The sequence below is a fragment of the Umbelopsis ramanniana genome, assembly GCF_025399195.1.
Source record: "Umbelopsis ramanniana AG unplaced genomic scaffold K450scaffold_3, whole genome shotgun sequence".
NCBI lineage: Eukaryota > Fungi > Mucoromycota > Umbelopsidomycetes > Umbelopsidales > Umbelopsidaceae > Umbelopsis > Umbelopsis ramanniana.
In genome coordinates, this window is record NW_026252089.1 from 249,757 (window position 1) to 270,429 (window position 20,673).

Below are 20,673 nucleotides of genomic sequence, written 5' to 3' on the forward strand. Positions count from 1 at the left end.
GCCTGACCTCTGCTTGACTAACAAAAAATATTATCTGCATTGTAAATTAGGATTAATACGGCATCTGACTCTCGATGCCATCCGTTTCGCGCTCGTTTCGGTCACCGTCCTCAGTATTTGCATTATTGTTTGTTAAAGGGGAGAAGAGTATGATTTGCAGTTCTGTATCAAAGGGCCATGCCAATCAAAAGCGAAATCTCTTCGATATCCTTTGTCGCTAAGTAGTGCGTGCATTTTTCGTTAGTCTGGAGTTTCCATAGGTGTATCTGTACCTAATCTACGAATTAACGAACGGCCATATGCGCTGTGTTTGCTCAAATCGCGTACGCCGCATTTTATAGACATCAAAATACTTGGCAAGGTTCTTCAAATTTCATAGATTGAAAATCCTTTTATGTGATATTATACAATCATTAAACTACCAGCTTTCAATCAAACAATATCGTGTTCGGCTTCAGTAGCAACAGTGATAGTATCGTACGTGTATCATTCACATGCCTTTCTTTTAATTGCAACATGTATTCGCAATGATTTTAAAGTCCGCTATGAAAGCAATTGCATGGTAAAAAATTTCAGAAGTACAGAAGTTCCTGTCAGGCTTTCGAAAGAAGAAAGTTCCCGCAATTCATTGTAAAACAAAGAATTTGGGCTGAGATTGCTGACCGAAGCCACAATTGAAACGCAACCCCGGATCGTGGGATTGTCATCATTTATTTCCAGCAACAATACCCATGTTGCTTGAGAGATGATAGTTATGGCAAGAAATGTTCAAAAGTGCGCTTGCGATAACTACAAAAATGAACATACAGTGGCAAGAGGCACATCAAATTGTACATTTAATGCTCTACCCCATAAAATCAAAGAAAGTCTAATTAATGTGGGGAACAGTATTTTTGCCAAGTATTGCGAAGATCGGCCAATAGTGCGAAATCGCAGACTACCCTATTAACCACATTCAAGAAGTGCGAGAATCGGCCAACACTGCGTATCTCCTTCAGTTAAATAGAGACCCGATAACACGAAAATCCATTCATCAAAATGGATCAAACCGAAACACCTGAAAAGATTGATATCTCGGAACTTAGTCAAGTCGACACTAAGGACTCTGAAGCAGCCAGAGAAGACGACAAAATCATCGCAAGACGACTTTTGTGGAAAATAGATTTGAGAATATTACCAATTCTTACATTGCTCTACATTTTTGCTGCCATGGATCGTTCTGATCTAGGAAACGCTCAAGTTGCAGGCATGCAAAAGGACCTCGGTGCCACATCAAAAGAATGGACCCTTGTAGCTTCTCTATTTTACGTTGGATACATTGTTGCGCAGCCCATCGGTACTCTGTATTTACGACGAATCAACCCGCCTGTCATTTTCTCGTTCGCCTGTTGCCTTTGGGGTGTAAGTGTTCGCCGTCCTTCATTATTATTATTTTTCTTTTTTATGATGCATGCACTCTCAATAATGAATGTTGCATATTTTTACCTTCTTCATGTACACTCTATGTTGGATACGCGTTGTCTAACAAAACATACCGTCTTAGGTTCTTACAATACTTATGCTTACAACCAAAAACTACGGGCAAGCCACAGCGATTAGAGTGCTTATAGGCCTGTCTGAAGGTCTCTTGCAGGCTGCCCCTCTATATTTATCTCTCTGGTACAAAGGATCAGAACTTGGAACCCGTGGAGCTATCTTCTTCTCTGTTTCATCATTGGCTGGCGCTTGCAATGGACTGATAGCTTACGGTCTTGAGAGCAACTTCTCCAACAAACCACCATTCGCACCATGGCAGTGGTTGTTTCTCATCGAAGGAATCATGTCTACTGGTTTTGCCTTTATTGTACTACTGTTGCTGCCACCTGTCCCTGAGAATGTACGCTTTGGTTTCACCGCTGACGAGAAGCGACTTGCCATCGCTCGCTCAGTAGAAGCATACAATACCGTGGACGCTAAAATCGACAAAGGTCAAATAATCGCCATCTTCAAGCAACCTTTGATCTACATTTTCATGGCTGCATATAGTGGTACCATTGTATCCTTAGGCTCCATGAGCAACTTTATGCCATCGATTGTACAAGGAATGGGTTACTCCAGTGTAAACGCCCAGCTCATGACAGGTTCGAAGAGTTTATTGAGATGAAATTACGCGTATGAAGCTTATAACTAACTTGAATAATACAGTACCTGTCTATGCTGTTGCTTTTGTTTCCACAATATTTTTCGGGCACTTATCGGATCGACTACAAATTCGTGGCCCCCTTGTGGTCTGCCTGACTGCCTTTGCCGTGGTGGGATATCTCATTGTCCTCATCGTTCGTACATCGGATATAACCCGGTACATTGGCCTTTGCTTAATTGCTCTTGGCATATATCCATGCGTTCCAATCATCCTCACTTGGTCCAACGTCAATATCATTGGTTTCACTCGACGTGCGACAGCCATTTCAACAATCAATATGGTTGCACAAGTTTTCGCCATAGTTGCAAATCTTCTGTTTACTGAACCGCCGTACTATGTCAACGGCATAGCCTTCGTGCTCGCTTTTATGTTCTTGTCCATGTCGTCATCCTTGATAGGTATATTCTATTTGCGTTCTCAAAATAAGAAAAAGAGAGCAGCTCAGAATACTCCTGAAGCAAGCGTGAACAGAGACAAAAGCTTTGAGGAAATCGGTAATGCTCATCCCGACTTCTTTTTCACACTATGATCCATATGTTTCTTGCACTGTAAACCATCTCCAGTAAAAATCTTATTCCTGTTAAAATTCAATATCTTGTGGGATTAAAATTATCAAGTGAATGTGTTTCCAAAGTAGTGAGTGATGGGTCGCTTGAGTTCACAATGTTGTCTAGAACTTCTTCATAATATTCCTTGGATACTCGAATGGCGTCATACACCAGCGACGCCGTCAGTCGGCATTGCACCGGTGGCCATTTCTTCTTGTCTTCCAGCACAGAGAATAGTAGTAGCAATCGATCTGATCTTTGACTGCCGTCGTCCTCATCTTTGGTGATCAAGGTAAATATCTGATGTGCCAAGGTGACTTGATTGTTGATCAGATGGCTATCGCCGACGTGTGGCGATTTCAAAATCTTGAGCAGCATGACGGCAGCAAGGATGACTGAGCGAGACCACTGGACCGGGACGAACTGTAACTCGGATTGGGATACCAACTGAATGAGCCTACACGCCACTGTTTCTGCTTTGTGCACAATTTCGATCAAATCCAACGAATCAGGCATATCGTCATGCAGTGCAAAGCTAAAGAGCTGTAACTGAGAGCCCAGAAAGATGACTTCCATACTCTGATCCATCTCTCGAAGCTTGTTAGATTTTAAATAGGAGAATTCTCGATCGTACAGCTTGATCATATTCATTCGCTCGGATGGATCGATCAAGCCATGCAGATTATGGGCATTAAACCCAATTGTCGCACTGAAGGTAGCGGTGAGCCTAGATATTTGGCCCAATTGAGCGAGGTAAACTGGTGTGTCGGCGTGGTCCAGTGATACCAGTAGACTATAATCTAATGGGATAGTGGTAGGAACGCCGCGTGCTGAAGCTTGTATTTGACTGACGATAAAGCAAGCTATCCAAGTTGTTCGTCGTACCTGGCTACTGGAGCGAAGCACATCTCGCTTCGAGCTGAATTCGAACGCATATTCGGGTCGATGCAAGCCGGTTTGAAGGCCGATGTGGGTAGCTATGCCGCTGTAGATGAAAGATGGATCTTCCAATTGTGTATAATACGGAAATGGCCACATACAAAGAACGAGCAGTGCTTGCACAATCTCGACGCTGCGAGCAGCCTTGAGCGTAATTTCCGACACCAATTGCTTGACTAGAGGAATAAGGTCCTTCAAAATGACCTGATCACGACTGGTCACCGCTATGATGGCCCAGAACAACAGCGGACACTCTTCATGAATAGTTTCGATGGATCGATTCATGCGGAAAGGCAGGTATACATGTAGCTTTTCAAAAAACAACCTGAAAACATCGGTCACTTGATTCGCTGCCATATGAACATTGCCTATTTGCTTGTTGCTTTGACAAGGCTCAAACAGGTCGTCGCTCTCATGGCTGAAAGTTGCGTTTAGAATATTGGTTGCAATTGTGCGCTTGGTTTCGGACCCATGTGCTTGTCGAATACTACGCAATTCTTGTTCGACCTGATGTAGCCGATGCTGCCTGGAGACTCGTTTGAAGTTTGCATCGAATACGCAGGCTGTCTTCAACTTGTTGCATCTTGAGCAGCTTTCAGGAAATTTTTGAGGAGCATCACATTTCAGTTTTCGCTGACGACAGGTTGTGCATGCCTTTGCTTTCATGGCATCTGAGATACAGTAGAAGGGAGGAAGAACGTCGAGATTCCGAGGTGAAAGTAAAGCACGACAATTGTCTCTGAGACTGGTAGTCACAAAACTGTAGCATGAGCCACACAAGCCAGCCGTCAGAGAGAATAACTGAGCTCTAGACGTCGGAAAGTATTCGTCGTCCGCTTCATGAATACCTTGGCGCATGCGTTGATTTGTCCTGATGTGCTGTCCCTCGCATACAACCAATGCTTGGCATGCCAGAATTCGATCCCAAAATAACTTCTTTTTGCATGAAAGTCTCTCCTTCCAACTATCGTTCATCCACATTGACTGAAGCACTCAAGATCCATTGCGTATATCTTAAGCCTCTCCATTATTGAGCTGCAACAAGTGTAATATATCACATTTTTTATTATGTTATAAATATCCAAAAAAAAAAAAAAAAAAGCTAATAAGGAGGATACTGTTGCTGCTGTTGCTGCTGCTGGGTGCGTCGACCGCCTTGGGGAGGAGCAGGGGAGCCATAGCCATCCTGATTATAATAACCACCTTGCGGCTGTGAATAACTATCATAGGTACTTTGTCTATAGTAATTCGGCTGTTGCTGAGGAGGGTAACCTTGGTTCATAGGCGGATAAGGTGCAGGCTGTTGCTGCGGAGTAGCATACACATCCTGCTGCTGAGAACCGTACACATCCTGTTGTGGGGCACCACCATAGCCTTGTTGTGGAAGATTAGATGATGGAAGCATAGGTGCTCCAGGAGAAGGATATGCTGGATAAGCTGAGCTTGTTTGTGGAGTGCCAAGGGGAAGATGAGTGCTGGAAGGAGAGGGCACAAATGCTTGAGTGTGTCTTAATGGGCTGTTTTGAATCGAAGGTGTACCGACTTGAGCGTTGGCAAATGAATCAGTTGCATCAAATGAGGATGTAAACACGAAGATCTTGTCTCGAATAACACATTCAATTTTGATCTCGGTTAAACCAAAGAACATGCGAATGGTCATATTGACCTTATCGCCAGGTTTGACCCCATCCAAGTTAGGCATTCGAATAGGGAACTGGGATACCTTCTTGACCAGGTGGTGAGTGGTTAAACGAGGTGCTGGGCCATCTCCATCAAAGGCATAAAGATCTGTGAGGGAAATTGATCATGTAAGGGAAAGCGAATCATATTATATCGAACATTTAGAGTGATCTGCTTACCTGAGTCAGTATCGTTGGGATAGCTAATGACAAAGTTCTTGGATATACACTCATCAACTTTCACGCTCTGGCCTTTATGGACATAGACACTGAAGCGTTGTCGACAGAATAACCTGTTGTCGGCTCCAACGACGGAATATTCTATTGGGTCCAAACCGGGTTGGTAGAGCATACGAGTTTCAACACCATAGGTACGTCTTGATACACGTTCGGTGACAATTTGTGGATTCAATCCGAAATAAACTGCACCACGAACAACAGCAAGTTCTCCACGGGGCGGAACACCAATCATGCCGACCCGATTTGCGAACACCTCTTCGACACGACGGAAGAGATAGTTAGATTGACCGAAACCACCCACCAAGAAGATGGCTTCCAAGTTGGGAGATTGGTTCAATTGACCATCGATAAGGGCTAAAACTTGGGACACAACTGGCTCAAACACATAGTCTCTAAGCTCTTCCGCCGGCAGATGCAGTGACCCATTCTCCAAACCGATTTCCTCATCCGTCAAATCACCTAGGCCCATAGAGGCTGGTAATTGCAGGAAGTGGTCTTCATATCCATCGAATTCAGGCTGTGGCAAATAGCATGCACATGTTAGATACAGTTGGCTAAACAATAACAACCTCGTGACCTGTCTTTGCCTCCTTTCTTTCCCTAGTAGCTTACCTTGATCAAATTTACAAAACTATCCATGACATTTTCCAAAGCTGACTCGTTAATGCTTCCATGATGCGAGAACTTGTTTTTAATATATTCACGCATGCGCATGTCCAAAAATCCGGAGCCGCATGAGCCACCATGACCTTTGGTGACTTCTTTCAGTGTGCGCCTGAAGTAATAAAAAAGACGTCAAACCCAATATTATGTCTGACATTCCCATAACCCTTGAACTTACTTTCCGCCTTCTGGTTGATCAATTTCAAACACAATCAGATCAACAGTACCACCACCAGCATCGCAAATCATAAAGCGTTGACCATGTGCGAGATTGAACTGTTCTGACTTCTTTTCACAATACAAGGCAGCGGCTTCGGGTTCTGAGATAAGCATCAACCTATCTGGGTGATCGCTGCGTGAAACTAGACCGGCACGAATGGCAGCTTCGCGCATGGTGGATTTAGCCCGGTCACTCCACATGGCTGGAACGGTCAAACAGTATCGGTAATGGTCCTGAGTATAATTGCTGGCGAAGGTCTTTTGCAGTTCCCCGCATACGTGTTGGTGAAACACACGGAGATAATCTGCAATGACATCAAGCACGGAGAGTCCGTTGGGCAATGATTCCTGATGCAGATTTTCGTCGAGATAGAGTTTGAACTTGGACAGAAGTAAAAGGTCTGTACTGTTGGGTTTCATAGCAGTACGTCGAGCGCCATGACCCCAATCTAATAACTCCGGGGAACCTCGTCGATATAACGATAGCGTGGGTGTTTTCGGATAAACTTGATTATGTTGACGAGGCCTATATAAGGCGTTAGTATAGATCGACGCAAAGTTCAAAAGAGACTGGAAGCAAGGCATTACCATTTGACAATATCAATGACTTCTTCGTTCTGCGCAAATGCGTAGCAACATCCCGAGAAAGTAGTACCTAAATTAGCGGGGCGCAGAAAATGGAACATAAATAACCATGTAATTGTTGAATACCGAGTATAGAAACGGTTGCGTGCACATACCAAAGTCAATACCAATGATGACAGGGTAGTCTGCGAAACTGAAGGGTTTTGCAGACATTTATGACAGACAAATGGTAGATTGCAAAGGAAAAGAGCCTAGGAAGGAAAGAAAAAAAATAACGTGTAAAATTGGATGCTCAGCACCCAAATTTGCACGGTTAGTGCTACGATGCGCTCTGCTTGTTTTTGCCAAGATGGAAAATTCAAGTCTATGATCTCATCAGCTTAAGCTTTGAGACCGCTAAAAATAAACCTAGGGCCAAGAGATTGAACGGATGGCAAACTAATAAAGGACATGATTCTATTTTTTCCACTTGAAAGGATGGAAATTGACCAGTGGTTTACGGTTGGTTATACGCGGCAGTGAAGAAAATAACTGTTTACGTGGTTACCATCTTTCCATTCGTTCCGGTTTGAAATCCCGCCTCCAACTTGCGAATCTCCACGCAAGCCAAAAGCTTCGTGACTAGATTTTTGACCAGCTTTCATCGCTCTCCTGTGTTGGATCATGTAAGCTCATCAACCCTCTCGCCTTGGACATAAAAACCAAGCAATAGTAATGTTTTATATTTATCCAGGCCGCAAACGCTGATTCAGTCAAAGTCGATCACATCGGCTTCGTTTCACAATCCACTGCCTTTGCAGTGGCATGCTTACATCTGGCCTTTTGCCTTAGTGTATCCGATCTGGCTCTACATTTATCTCTTCCGTTTTGATGAGTACCTTGGTTCAGAGGAATGGACATTTGTCAGTGTTGGCAGCATAGTTGTTGTCCAGGCCCTCGTCTTCCTCACTGGCCAATGGAGTGTCTCTATCAAGGCCAACTTTACCTGTACCAAGGTTAGTGATCATCCCCCTGATTGGGAAAACTTGCCGCAATGAATCCCAGCAATGACACATCTGATCATCTAGGAATCTGACATCCACCGCGCATCTCTTATCAAAATTATTCCTCCCAGAAGCAAGGGAGCTGGCAACTTATGTAAAATTCACCACGGAAAAGTAGGTTTCCTCGGTTCGGGCAATGTACCACCAAATCTGATCCGAACACCCGTACTAACTGACTCGTCTCAAAAAGCCTACTGTCATGAACAAGGGAGAGATTTCCTTTTACTTTCAGCAGAAAAAGTACATTTGGGATGCCGATAAGAAGCAATTTGTTAAATTGCGTTATCCATCGGACTCTCACCCTCCTATGAAGACTTTCCAAAACTACAATGGTTTGACCACCGAAAAGGACATCGTTGCTGTGACAGAGAAATATGATTTGAATCGGTTAGTTTTTTGTTTTTTTTTTCACCTATCCATCTGAACCTTTTTTTAGAATGAATGCTAACTTGCCTTCACTAGCTTTGATATCCCTATCCCAACTTTTGTTGAACTTTTCAAGGAACACGCCGTAGCACCGTTCTTCGTGTTTCAAATTTTCTGCGTTGGTTTGTGGTGTTTGGACGAGCACTGGTACTACTCTCTGTTTACTCTTTTCATGTTGGTTATCTTTGAATGCACTGTCGTATTCCAGCGTATCAAGACAATTGGTGAATTCCGAGGTATGGGTCAGAAGCCCTACACCGTGTATGTCAAGCGTCAAAAGAAATGGATCCAAGTTCAAAGTGATGAACTTCTTCCAGGTGATCTTGTCTCTATTGGTAAGTTGTGTGGTTATCGGTTGGTGAAAGGGAATATGACTGTTTAACATGATTTTCACCGTGTTACAGTCCGCTCTAAGGAAGACCAAGGTGTTCCCTGCGATTTGGTTATTGCTGAGGGTTCCTGCATTGTCAACGAGGCCATGTTGTCTGGTGAATCTACTCCTCTTTTGAAAGAATCGGTTGCTCTCCGTGATCCCAATGATGAATTGGATCTTACTGGTGTTGATAAGCTGAACGTCCTGTATGGTGGAACCAAGATTTTGCAGGTCACCCCACCTGCCAATGGCAGTGCTCCTGATGGTGGCTGCCTGGGTGTTGTCGTCCGTACTGGATTCGGTACCTCTCAAGGAAAGCTCGTTCGTACTATGATCTACTCCACTGAGAGAGTGACTGCCAACAACGTTGAAGCTTTGCTCTTCATTCTTTTCCTATTGATCTTCGCCATTGCCGCTTCTTGGTATGTCTGGAACAAAGGTGTCGAGAATGACAGAAACAGATACAAGCTTCTTCTGGATTGTATTCTCATTATTACCTCTGTTGTCCCTCCTGAACTTCCCATGGAGTTGAGTTTGGCTGTGAACACCTCTCTTGTTGCCCTCTCTAAGTTCGGTGAGTACTTGTCAACGACGCTATAGCCTTGTTTTTGCTGCATATCAACTTATTCTTTCCCACATAGCTATCTTTTGCACTGAGCCTTTCAGAATCCCCTTTGCCGGAAGAGTCGATGTGTGCTGTTTCGACAAGACTGGTACTTTGACTGGTGAAGATTTGGTATTGGAAGGTGTCTCTGTTGCTGATGCCAATGGTGCCAACACCACCTTGATCCCGGCCACTGAAGTGCCCAAGGAAACTTCGTGGGTTCTTGCTTCTGCACATGCTCTTGTTCAATTGGAAGATGGTATTGTGGGTGATCCTATGGAAAAGGAAACTTTGAAGGCTCTTCAATGGCAATTGGGTCCTCACGATACCGTATTTCCCAATGTCAACGAGAAGGGACGTCGTCAAAATCTTCAAATTCGTCGCCGCTTCCAATTCTCATCTGCTCTGAAGCGTCAATCGTCCGTCTCTAACCTTGTCCATCCCGATTTTGCTCACCACAAGGGCTTTGTTGGTGTTAAGGGTGCTCCCGAAACTCTGAAAACTATGTTTACAACTGTGCCTAACGACTATGAAGAATCCTACAAGTATTTCACTCGCCGTGGTAGCCGTGTCATTGCTCTGGGTTACAAATTTATTGAAGAACATCTCACTACTGATCAGGTACGACGCATTGATAGTGCAATTACAATGGTTTCTTTTATCATTGTTGTTGTCAAAGCATTTCAGAATAACCGAGTTTCGTTTTCCTTGACAGATCAACAACCTCACTCGTGAAGGCATTGAAAGTGGTTTGACTTTTGCTGGTTTCCTCGTTTTCACTTGTCCTCTCAAGGAAGATTCCCGCGAAGCTTTGAAGGAATTGAATGAATCATCCCATCGCTGCATTATGATTACTGGTGACAATCCATTGACGGCATGCCATGTTGCCCGTGAGGTATACATTGTCGAACGAGAGGTTTTGATTTTGGATGTAAAGGAAGGCGGACGCGGTGATACCGATCTTCACTTCCATAGCATTGACGACAAAATCACCATTGACGTTGACTCCTCTGCTGCTTTCGATCAATCGGTTCTGGACAAATACGATATCTGCTTAACTGGACCTGCTATGTCTCAATTCATGGGCAAGCCTAGTATGACCCAACTCTTGGAGCATACGTGGGTATATGCCCGTGTCTCTCCTTCCCAAAAGGTATGTCAGCTGCTTTCTTCCTCCCGATGATGGAGTCGATTTGTACTAACAGATGTATAAAAAAAAAAAAATTCTCTAGGAATATTTGCTGACTGGATTGAAAGACCTTGGATATACTACTTTGATGGCAGGTGATGGTACCAATGACGTGGGTGCACTGAAGCAAGCACATGTTGGTGTGGCATTGTTGGACGGCACACCTGAAGATCTCAAGAAGATTGCTGAACGCCAAAGAATTGACCGTATGAAGGATATGTATGAACAACAGAAGAAAATAGCTGCTCGCTTCAATACGCCTGTACCACCCCCTCCTCCCGCCATCGCCCATTTATATCCTGACTTTGCCCAGCAAAATCAGCAGCAAGTCGCGCAAATGACTCCCGCCCAGAAGAAAGCAATGGAACAAAAGAAACAGGTAAGTGAAATGATGCCGTATGGGTGTTTTTTTTTTTTCTTTTTTGGTTCTATAATCCGGGGACAAGAGATTCTAATATGCTTACCGCCTTCCTTTGGGTGACCCTAGATCGAAAGCATGACTAGCAAGCTCATGGAAGACATGGATATGGAAGAGCCCCCAAGCATCAAATTCGGTGACGCTTCAGTTGCAGCTCCCTTCACTTCCAAGCTCAGTAATGTGGTTGCCAGTAAGTTTTCTTTTTCTGATGGTGGTGGAGTCCATGTGGTGATAGTACTAATGTGGCCCTTTATTCTCGCTCCTCCTTTAGTCAATAACATCATTCGTCAAGGTCGCTGTACTTTGGTAGCCACCATCCAAATGTACAAGATTCTTGCCTTGAATTGTTTGATTTCTGCTTACAGTTTGTCAGTTTTGTACCTGGATGGCATCAAATTCGGAGATTTACAAATGACTATTTCCGGTATGCTGATGGCTGTTTGTTTCCTTTGTATCTCGCGTGCCAAGGTAAGCAAGAAAAAGAATTCGTTTTTTTAGCAGAATGCCTGTCGTGTTCCTCTGAACAGACACGTAGCCAGCCTCAAATTGGATTTGCCAATGTGACATTCATACATATTCTAATTCCACCTTTTTTTTTTTTGGAATGCCATAGCCTCTTCAGCGCTTGTCCAAGGAACGTCCTCAACCCAATATTTTCAATGGCTACATCATCTTGTCTGTACTGGGACAGTTTGCCGTCCATATTGCTGCTTTGATTTATATTAATGACTTGGCAAAGTTATACGAACCGTAAGTATTTAAGGTTTTTTGTTTTTTACATAATCTTTTTTGGTGCTATACCCAGCACGTTCTTCCAGAACCTGAAAGGAAACTATGGAAAGCATGAGCTCATGACCTTAATTTTAATTGGAAAATTTTTCATTTTCTTCCGTCATGCAATAGCCCGAAGGATGTCGATTTGGAAGGAGAGTTCGAACCTAGTCTGTTGAACAGTGGTGTTTACTTGATTCAACTGTCCATGCAAGTCTCAACCTTTGCTATCAATTATCAGGTCAGTTCGTTACACCTTTTCCTTGTCCGACCGCATAATTGGCATATCATTTAACTGATTCGTCTCACCATTTTTCATGTTCCCCGGTGTCGATTTCCTTGTTTGTACAGGGTTACCCTTTTAGAGAACGTATTCAGGATAACAAGACCTTGTATTATGGACTGTTGTCGGTGGGCGGCATCGCCTTAGCTGGTGCCACTGAGTTTTTCCCCGAAGTAAATGAACAGCTGAAACTTGTCAAGTTTCCCAGCGCAGTGAGTACATGGCTTCTATCGATTAATGGGGGAATTAAAAAAAAAAAAAAAATCTAACCCAGCCCTCGCTGTTACAGTTTAGAGATAAATTGACTATCTGTATGATCTTGGATTTCGGTCTATCATATCTGATCGAAATCGTTACCAAAGCGCTTTTCGCCGACAATCGTCCCAAAGCCATCGTCAAGCGTGGCCGACAAAACTAGATCCACCATGAGCCTTTCATATGTTTAATAGAAAAAGAAAAAATTTCCATTAGCAAGCCCTTTTTCGAGGTTTTTATGACTTAAAGCAGGTTGATTGCTGGGGAAGTGGGGCCCAATCCTAAACCTGATGACATCTGCGAGGAACTATGTCAACCGTGTGTGGAACGTAGAGTCATTCCTACACCATACCCGTGAACCGCCGCTTGATCACCGGGATACTGTCAGTGTGACGATCGCAAAAGACATTCCTGACCGCTTTTTCCTCTGTTTAGGTATTGTAGCACATAGCGCCTTGCACATTAATTTTTTTTTTTCCAGTCAGTCACTGTTACATTGCATTCGCTGTCACGGGACGGTTAGTCTCTTTGCCATGCACGGCCCTCGTCATTACTAGGCTGTTATATAACCATGTGTGTAATGAGAAGTGAAAGGAGATGACAGGGTTAGTGTGCTGAAGGAAATCTTACTCATAAACGCACGGCTGTCCTACGAATGAAGCCGTTTTGCTGCATAATGGTATGAACCGTTATCAGAGCAGATATCTGAGTAACAAGCAAGCCATCCCCCATGATCAGTAAGCTTCTTTCCACTTGATCTTTAAGCAAATGCCCTTCCCCACCCCCAACTTTTCCAACCTCTCCACTTACCCGTGCACTGTGCCTTTTACTCAGAAAACATATTAAAAGAGCCCGCCATGTCTCTCAATTTTTTTTATTTTCCCATTTCCACTTTTTGCCCTTTCTTCTTTTTCATCTCTCCATGGCTGGCAGCTCAAAAAAGTCTGTGCGCTCACTTTGTGCGAATGCCGTCCGGGCAAGAGGCAAAAGCTACTGTTTGGTTCATAGACGATACTTTGAAACCAGTTGGTGTCCTGATTGCAGCCGGGTTGGATGTAGGTTCTGAATGTCTGTACTATCCTGCATAACATCGCTTATTTATTTTTTGGGTTTAGGCCATTGATCCATGGCGCAAAACATTTAGAGATATCTATATTCCAAACTCTCGTCACATTTCCACTTGTCCTAGCAGGCATAGGATACACTCCCGTCAAGAAAGAAAGAAAAATCACCAAGAAAAAAAACCAAAAAAAAAAATCCATGAAAAAAACTCGCTCCACTTTTTTGTAAATACATTTCGGACCCTCTGGCCTTTTCAATGCAGCCTTGCAAAAAAGAAAGAAAAGGATAACATAAAAAAAATATTACCACAACAATCTGCCGCGAGCTCTTATCAAAACTTTTTATCGTTTTCTTTAGTCATTATCCGTAATCAGAAATCATACTCATAACACGTTCGCATGTGAATCGATTGAAAAAATTTTTATACAATAAATACCTATGTTTAAACCGCTTCTTGTTTGATCAAGAAATAATACTCATATGTTGCGTTCATGGGGACAGGTTTACCAAGGGATCGCCAATCACTAGGCGAGGGTATCACGAGTGAAAAAAAAAAAAGTTATACCCTATGCATGTGTATCTGCTTCGTCTAATCTACCCCCCATTATCTCCACTTTGTCTCCGGGGAAGAACGGTTCAGGATGTACGCTGGGCTTTGCTTGTTTTTTTTATTGTATTTTTTCTTCTCTGGGTGAAGCATATGACAAAACGCCAGCCAAAACATTATATGAGCGTTTGCACACGCAATGAGATTTTTCCATTCCGATATGTATCTAGCTTCGCTTGGGCTTGCTATCAAATCGAGCAGGCGTTTGGATACTTCCTAGCCAGGAAATGCCAATGACAACGATACCAATGAACATGGCGACGACGGCAATGGCCATGAATACACCAGTGTTGAACAGTTGATATTTTTGGAAGATAGGAGCGTTGACGTTGTTGGGTGCCCTCTTTTCAAAAGTGCTTCTCTTGGAATGCTAGTAACAGTAAGAAAAGTCACGCATATGGGAGATTGAGGATGATTGTTATTGTTATGCTCATTCAAATGACAGAAAGATTCTAGGCACTCACCAAAGGTGCTTTGGCAGCGCTGGAGGTAAGGATCACAGCATAGTCATCCCCAACGTTTTCCTCGATAGCCTTGATAAGATCATCAACCAAAGCATCTATCGACGACGTCAATGTTTAGTATCCCACAAAAAAAAAAGGGGGGGGGCAGTTCGCCGTATTTCAGCTGAGCGCTTATGCCTACCATTCTTGGCCAGTGACATTTCACTATGGGCACTAGGAAGCTCTAGCAGCGCAACAGTGTTACCGTTTCCATTATAGATCTCGTCTTTGCTGATACCTAAACATACAGAACGTGTTAGAGGTCTGAGTATCGAATCGAGGTGCGCTAGTCCAACCTACCCTGAGGATTTACGATAGCCAAAGTGCTACCACAAAGCTGAGCGATTCTTCCAACCAACTGATCTATATCAACATGTTTATCGATATATTGGTGTTGTATGCGTGTGGCTGCTTCGGAACTATGTTTCTGCAGTTTGGGGGTTATTTACGGATGAACGTACTACCAGAACGGACGGAACTGCCATGTATAGTTATATTGACATTACCTTTATCGATTCCAAAGCGTCTGAATATTGTGCAAAGTCGGAAGTATGGATCTATCGATAGCGTAAAAAAAAAAAAGAGGCGGATATCAACATTTCAAGTATAACGGCGTGGGCAAGCTTTTTGGTCGCATAAACAAACCTCTGGCTGATCCACAATAGCCACGACTTTAGTTTGGCAAAGTTCGCTTCCGAAAGGCGTAAGAATCGTGTCAATCGCGTCCTTTTGTAGGACGACGTATTGGTCATGCGATCCCTCCACAACAGATGTGAATCTGAGGCGAAAAAAGTTAGTGAGGAAACACCCTCATGTCGTGGTGTAAACGGCATTATTACCTCTTTGGGGACCATGCTAAGCAAGGCACGGTGTTTTCAAAAGCTGACACAGCAGAAACGAGAGCAATGGGTAGTAATGCAGTTAGCAATTTCATGATGCTTTTTCACTAACACACGCAGAACTCGGATTGAGGGTCGGTGGTTGATTACAGCCTTGAGTCAAGTCAAGTCAGCGTTTTGCACGGTCAATTTCAGACCAATTTCGCTGTCACTCACTTTTTGCATTGCATCGCCTGAACTTCGGTTCCTGCACCACCTAGTTTGATCCCCCATTCCGTTTCCTTGTTTGACAAAGGCACGCGCCTGGTCTAGACTATCAGCTCTTTTATTTAATTAACCGGTAGGTAGAACAGCGCTGCCTCCGTTGAAATGACAGCCAACACAGATGTACACCCTAAGCATATTCCATGTCCATATTGGGCTGTTTGGTCTTCATGAGCGCGAAATCTACAACATTCCAGTAACCAATCCAACCGTTATCCTAATGATTCCTTTGATTTTATCAACACCAGACATTTAGTATATTGACAACGACAGCCGCTTCACTTACGTTGCCTGCAATGTCTGAACGAGAATCAAGGTCCAAGCGACAACGAACGTCCGATGTAGATTACAGAGAAAAGAAGCGATCGAAAAGAGACGACCCCGTAAGTACAACCCACAAGCTATGTTGTGTCTGTCTTTATTCATTAATCGCTGGTCCATTACACGTAGGGCTCACCAGAGGATACTGGCCGTTCATCACAAAACTCAGTCCAGAAAGAGTGTCGAAGGCTGTATCAAGAGATTAGAGAGTTGGAGGACCCTGAAGAGTAAGTCTAATGGCCTCGTAACAATTGTATAATCAACGTCTCTAAGGCTACAACTGACATTATCTTACCTCATGGTAGTGGTCACCTTTTCTGCGATTTGTTTTTGCAACCTCCATCGCGTCGGCAATATCCTGATTATTACGAATTGATCAAAAATCCAATTGCTTTGAACAACATCAAGGTAATGAATGGAGTGTTTTTTTTTCGTTTAGTCGATAACGTGAGAAACAAGTTTATAATGACTATGGGTTTAGGCCAAGATTGATAAAATGCAATATACCTCCGTGGACGACTTCAAAGCCGATGTCGAACTGATGGTCTCCAACGCGAAAAAATACAATGTAAAGGAGTCGTATGCTTATCAGGATGCTATCAGGATTCAGGTGAGTACCTAAGTCAGCGGTAGGAATGCGTACTTGAGGACCATGGCTAATCAGTCGTCTGCTTGATACATAGAAATTCATCAAAGGAAAAGCACCAGCTGGCACAAAGGGTTCCAAAGGAGATGCAACCAGTGAACATGAATCTACATCTGCAGAGCCTGCTAATAAATCAGCTACTATCAAGCTTCCTGCTTTAGCATTCGGCAACAAACAGGCTACGCCAGCAACCGACTCAAGGATCAAATCCATCAAGCTTAAAACAAGTGTCAAGCAACCTCAATATAGTAAGTCCGCTTCTGAACAACCACCAGAAGACGATGTATATTAATGCCATTCGATCAGATATCAATAACCTGATGACCGCTATCTCGGAGAAAAACTCAAAGTTGGCGGTGGAGATCCTGGAATCGGATTCTCCTATCAACGTCAACGAACTGGTATCGGTCGACATGTTCAATGATACGTTTACTTGGAGCCCACTGCATGCTGCTGCTTACTATGGTGAAACCAAGGTGATCAAGGCGCTCATGGCAAAAAATGCCGATATTGAGATACATGATACCTGGTATGAAGGTACACCGCTAGCCTGGTCAGCCTTTGGAGGTAATGTAGATTTTCATATGCTATGCTGCATATCATGTACCGTCGCTTACTGTACGTTTTCCAGATCGGGACAAGGCAGCTAGATTAATGGTTGAGAGATACAACGCCAGCAAGAAGGCAAAGAATGTGCATGGACAAATTCCCCTTGACTTGGTGTCGGATCGCGATGACCCTCGCTGGGCTGGTGTCCTCACTTCCACGCCGTTGGTAAGTTACGCGCCACGATGTCTCAACGGAGATTACAACTGGACTTCCAATGCTTACGCCTTTTTTTGTATTGCACTCGTAGCCGCCAGCACGGCCAAGTCCTTCAGGTTCGGACTCTACCAAAGCTGAATCCCTTCCAGTTGTTCGAAGATCCTCCGAAGTCGTACCGATGCCACCAGCACCCATCATTAGACATGATGTACCTCCTACTCAACCTCAATACGCACCTGCTTTAGACGCACGGTTAGACCCCATTGGTCTGATGCGTGACGTTTTCAAAAACGTTCGAAATCACACTGATCAATAGTAAGTATGGTTTGTAACAATAGTTAATGTTCATACCGTGACTGACGGTCTCGTTATCAGTGGACGTCTGTATTCTGAGATTTTTGAAGACTTGCCGGATCGAGCCCAGTACCCAGAATATTTCAAATTCACCCACTCACCGCTATCCATCCAAATGGTGGAGGTAAGCTACCTTGTATCCTTAATCCACCATGCATCTTTCAGAAAACTCATGTGTCACTATTTAGGATCGAATGGCTGCTGGATATTACCCAAATTTGCAAGCCTGGGAAACTGAGTTAACCACCATCTTTCAAAATGCCATGGCGTTTGCTGAAAACAGCTCTCGTGTACACAAGGATGGCAAACTGCTACACGTAAGTGCATACTATTTGATACCAACCAAAAAAAAAGGACGTGTCTCTCACCCTAGTTGATTCTTTAGCGACTATACTATCGAATGAAGGAGCGCTACCTATCCAAGATTGGCGTTGGACCCATGGAAGAGCGACAAATGATGGTGAAACCCTTGCCACCTTGGCATGGTGAGCCTATCCCAGCACGACCTCAAGTCAAGACTTCTCAGCTCGACAAGAGTACGGTTGATGCTGCGTTTGGCACGGTGAATATGCGTAGCTCAATCCGCAACAGAAGGTTCCCCGATGGGGATGGACACATGGAACCCTACAGCACACCTGCACCCCCTCCACCTACCGCCCCGTATATTTCACAACGACCGGCTTTGAATCCTCTTCAGATGACGCCGCAAACCATGCCCTCGTATACGGATATGCCGTACGGCGTTCCCCAGTATAACAAACCTCCACCTAATAACTTTAGACCTATGCAATCGTTCACGCCGCCACCTGTCATTCCCATCGAGCAGCCTATGGCTCCTCCCCCGTCCTTTCAACCGCCACTGCCGCCACCAGTGCAACAACTTCAACAAATGCAAGCCCAACATTCCTTGCTGGACCCTGAAGTGGCGAGATTATTTGACACCCCTGAAAAGCGTCGAGGTAAGTAAGGGTGGGCGAGCGAACCACAATGAGTGTTCCATATTAATTTATTTCTGTTTCAACTTTTGTAGTTGTGCGGTTGTTGAGTGGTCTTAAGATTGAGTCGGACGATCGGTCGTTTGCCCAGCAAATGGATGGACATTACTTTGCGCATAGCCTGTCGATTGGCCAGCAAGTGCACACGCTTCGCATCAAGACCGACCTGCTTGCCCCGTTCAAGCAACAGACGGGGCGCATTGTCGTCCAAGTCGCCTATAACCACCGACGCCTGCAGCCCAGTGACGATGCATCGGAGTGGATCGCAACGCCTTTATCACACGGCCTCAACGTCGTTAGCGTCACTGTCACCATCGACGTGACGCCCAGCTCTAGCCCTGTGGCGGCTCAAGACATTGAGGTTCAAACCTACATGCTGTTTATCACTCGACCGTGACGCAACCCCGTCATTTTACATAACCCAGATAGTTGGCTGGTTGGTTTGATATCAATATAATGCATATTACAATTCTAAACAAAGACACAGAGCGGGGTAAAGGGCCCCCGGGAGAATGAGGGTATAAAGACGACTAGTGTAGAATTTTTTGGAGGTATGGAAAAACTATACAGCGAGGGAGCAATTAGTACAAGGGTGGATGGGGGGTTAATAATAATTATAAGTCTTCGTCTTCTTCGTCTTCTTCTACAATGACTTTTCGGCCCATGCGATTGCGAATATCGCTATCGCTCAAATTTTGAGCGCTCAACCGCGACCGGGCAGCTCCCAGGTCAAAGGGAGACGAAGATTGAGGAGACTGCCAGCGCATGGCAAAGGAAGACTTGAGCGGCAACGGCGCAGAGTACGATGGTTCGATCTGAATAGGTTTGCTGGCATCCATCTTCGGAAGCTCTTCGTCATCCGACAATGAGCTTTCCGAGATATCCGAGCCCATGGTGGAAGAAGACGGGGAGCTGTATTCCATGAGGGGCGATTCCATGGTGGTGCCTTGCGATGAATTGGATTGGCATGAATCGTACTTGTCCGCATTGTTGGTTGGTGGTCGTTTGAATTGCATGGAGGACGAGATGGCGGTGGGAGTGGTTTGAAGGCGGGAAGGAATAGGTCGCTTAGCAAACTCTGGATCAGCACGATCGGCTGACAATGCAGCACGCGGAGGGGTTTGCGGTGGTGGCATTGGGACTTGCTGAACCGCCGTCGTTCGTGGCATATTGAAATTGCCCACACCATGAGAGGGTTCACCAAGACTGATGCTGAGGTTACGGATGTTGCGTTTGGGGGATGGCTGCTTGGCAGGAGACACCTGCGCGTAATTCATTTGATCCACTTCACTGATGGGTGGTGTGACAAGTTGTAGACTACGTTGGCGGCTACCAAAACTGGTCGATCGATAAATAGGTGGGGACTGAACAATGCGTTTGTCAGACATCACCATCGGTTGAGTTTGTGATCGTTGATGATGTTGCGCGATGAAACCATCGGGAAGTTCGGGCAAATCACGCGGCCAAGGTTGTCGTTCATGGAGGAACGATTTTAAATTAGGTTCGCTCGTCTCACGACGTACAAACAAACTCTTGACCGAAGAGAGCCAACCACCTCCATTACTATGATGACTGGCCGTGGTACGACTTGATATAGATGAAGTATACTTTTTGTCAAAGCTTGGACTGTTGACCACCCGTTTGAGGCTCATGACGCCAGGAGAAGGAAGAGGTTTATCGTATCGACTGCTGGGGGTCTCCAAGGGCATCTCAACAGGACGAACAGGCAAATCGAGCGATGGACTGGTTTGAGTGGCCATTTCGCAAGTTTCAACGGGGTGGCTGATGAATTCCTTATCTTGGAGGGACGGATGCTTGCCATTTTGTGCAGACGATGTGAGGGCGAGTCGTCGAAGTTCGGCGGCTGAATCTCTGCCTTTGGGCATACTCATGACACTAC

The 20,673-nt window shown here is 44.6% G+C and overlaps 7 protein-coding genes across 7 annotated transcripts; 4 read left to right on the forward strand and 3 right to left on the reverse strand.

Moving 5' to 3' along the window:
• Nucleotides 1-1,038: 1,038 nt before the first annotated feature.
• K450DRAFT_169011 (uncharacterized protein) lies at nt 1,039-2,711 on the forward strand (the record flags this gene model as incomplete). The annotated part of the gene is made up of 3 exons (XM_051584086.1): nt 1,039-1,401; nt 1,544-2,120; nt 2,185-2,711. 3 exons carry the CDS (start codon nt 1,039-1,041, stop codon nt 2,709-2,711), a joined length of 1,467 nt encoding a protein of 488 aa, XP_051448861.1.
• On the reverse strand, nt 2,638-4,501 carry K450DRAFT_220295 (uncharacterized protein). The gene has a single exon (XM_051585530.1). It carries the CDS (start codon nt 4,333-4,335, stop codon nt 2,770-2,772), a length of 1,566 nt encoding a protein of 521 aa, XP_051448862.1. The 5' UTR covers nt 4,336-4,501; the 3' UTR covers nt 2,638-2,769.
• Nucleotides 4,502-4,751: 250 nt separating this feature from the next.
• On the reverse strand, nt 4,752-7,414 carry K450DRAFT_220299 (uncharacterized protein). The gene is made up of 6 exons (XM_051585531.1): nt 7,211-7,414; nt 7,059-7,125; nt 6,430-6,996; nt 6,201-6,363; nt 5,529-6,105; nt 4,752-5,457 (listed from the first exon to the last, which is right to left on the reverse strand). Exons 1-6 carry the CDS (start codon nt 7,266-7,268, stop codon nt 4,772-4,774), a joined length of 2,118 nt encoding a protein of 705 aa, XP_051448863.1. The 5' UTR covers nt 7,269-7,414; the 3' UTR covers nt 4,752-4,771.
• Nucleotides 7,415-7,507: 93 nt separating this feature from the next.
• Nucleotides 7,508-12,659, forward strand: K450DRAFT_220303 (uncharacterized protein). The gene is made up of 15 exons (XM_051585532.1): nt 7,508-7,720; nt 7,789-8,050; nt 8,123-8,212; nt 8,289-8,485; nt 8,561-8,859; nt 8,929-9,471; nt 9,539-10,122; nt 10,217-10,654; nt 10,734-11,069; nt 11,178-11,298; nt 11,380-11,576; nt 11,722-11,858; nt 12,012-12,120; nt 12,231-12,374; nt 12,452-12,659. Coding segments are annotated over exons 1-15 (3,588 nt in total). The 5' UTR covers nt 7,508-7,718; the 3' UTR covers nt 12,581-12,659.
• A 1-nt stretch (nt 12,660) lies between these two features.
• Nucleotides 12,661-13,954, forward strand: K450DRAFT_220320 (uncharacterized protein). Its single transcript, XM_051585533.1, has 3 exons — nt 12,661-13,154; nt 13,252-13,472; nt 13,533-13,954. Exons 1-3 carry the CDS (start codon nt 13,148-13,150, stop codon nt 13,866-13,868), a joined length of 564 nt encoding a protein of 187 aa, XP_051448865.1. The 5' UTR covers nt 12,661-13,147; the 3' UTR covers nt 13,869-13,954.
• A 286-nt stretch (nt 13,955-14,240) lies between these two features.
• K450DRAFT_220325 (uncharacterized protein) lies at nt 14,241-15,726 on the reverse strand. Its single transcript, XM_051585534.1, has 7 exons — nt 15,429-15,726; nt 15,235-15,367; nt 15,096-15,146; nt 14,890-15,016; nt 14,732-14,827; nt 14,551-14,645; nt 14,241-14,456 (listed from the first exon to the last, which is right to left on the reverse strand). Exons 1-7 carry the CDS (start codon nt 15,521-15,523, stop codon nt 14,253-14,255), a joined length of 801 nt encoding a protein of 266 aa, XP_051448866.1. The 5' UTR covers nt 15,524-15,726; the 3' UTR covers nt 14,241-14,252.
• K450DRAFT_220328 (uncharacterized protein) lies at nt 15,631-17,772 on the forward strand. The gene is made up of 9 exons (XM_051585535.1): nt 15,631-15,768; nt 15,941-16,075; nt 16,143-16,240; nt 16,319-16,421; nt 16,495-16,623; nt 16,697-16,907; nt 16,966-17,226; nt 17,291-17,433; nt 17,516-17,772. Exons 2-9 carry the CDS (start codon nt 15,989-15,991, stop codon nt 17,738-17,740), a joined length of 1,257 nt encoding a protein of 418 aa, XP_051448867.1. The 5' UTR covers nt 15,631-15,768; nt 15,941-15,988; the 3' UTR covers nt 17,741-17,772.
• Nucleotides 17,773-20,673: the final 2,901 nt, after the last annotated feature.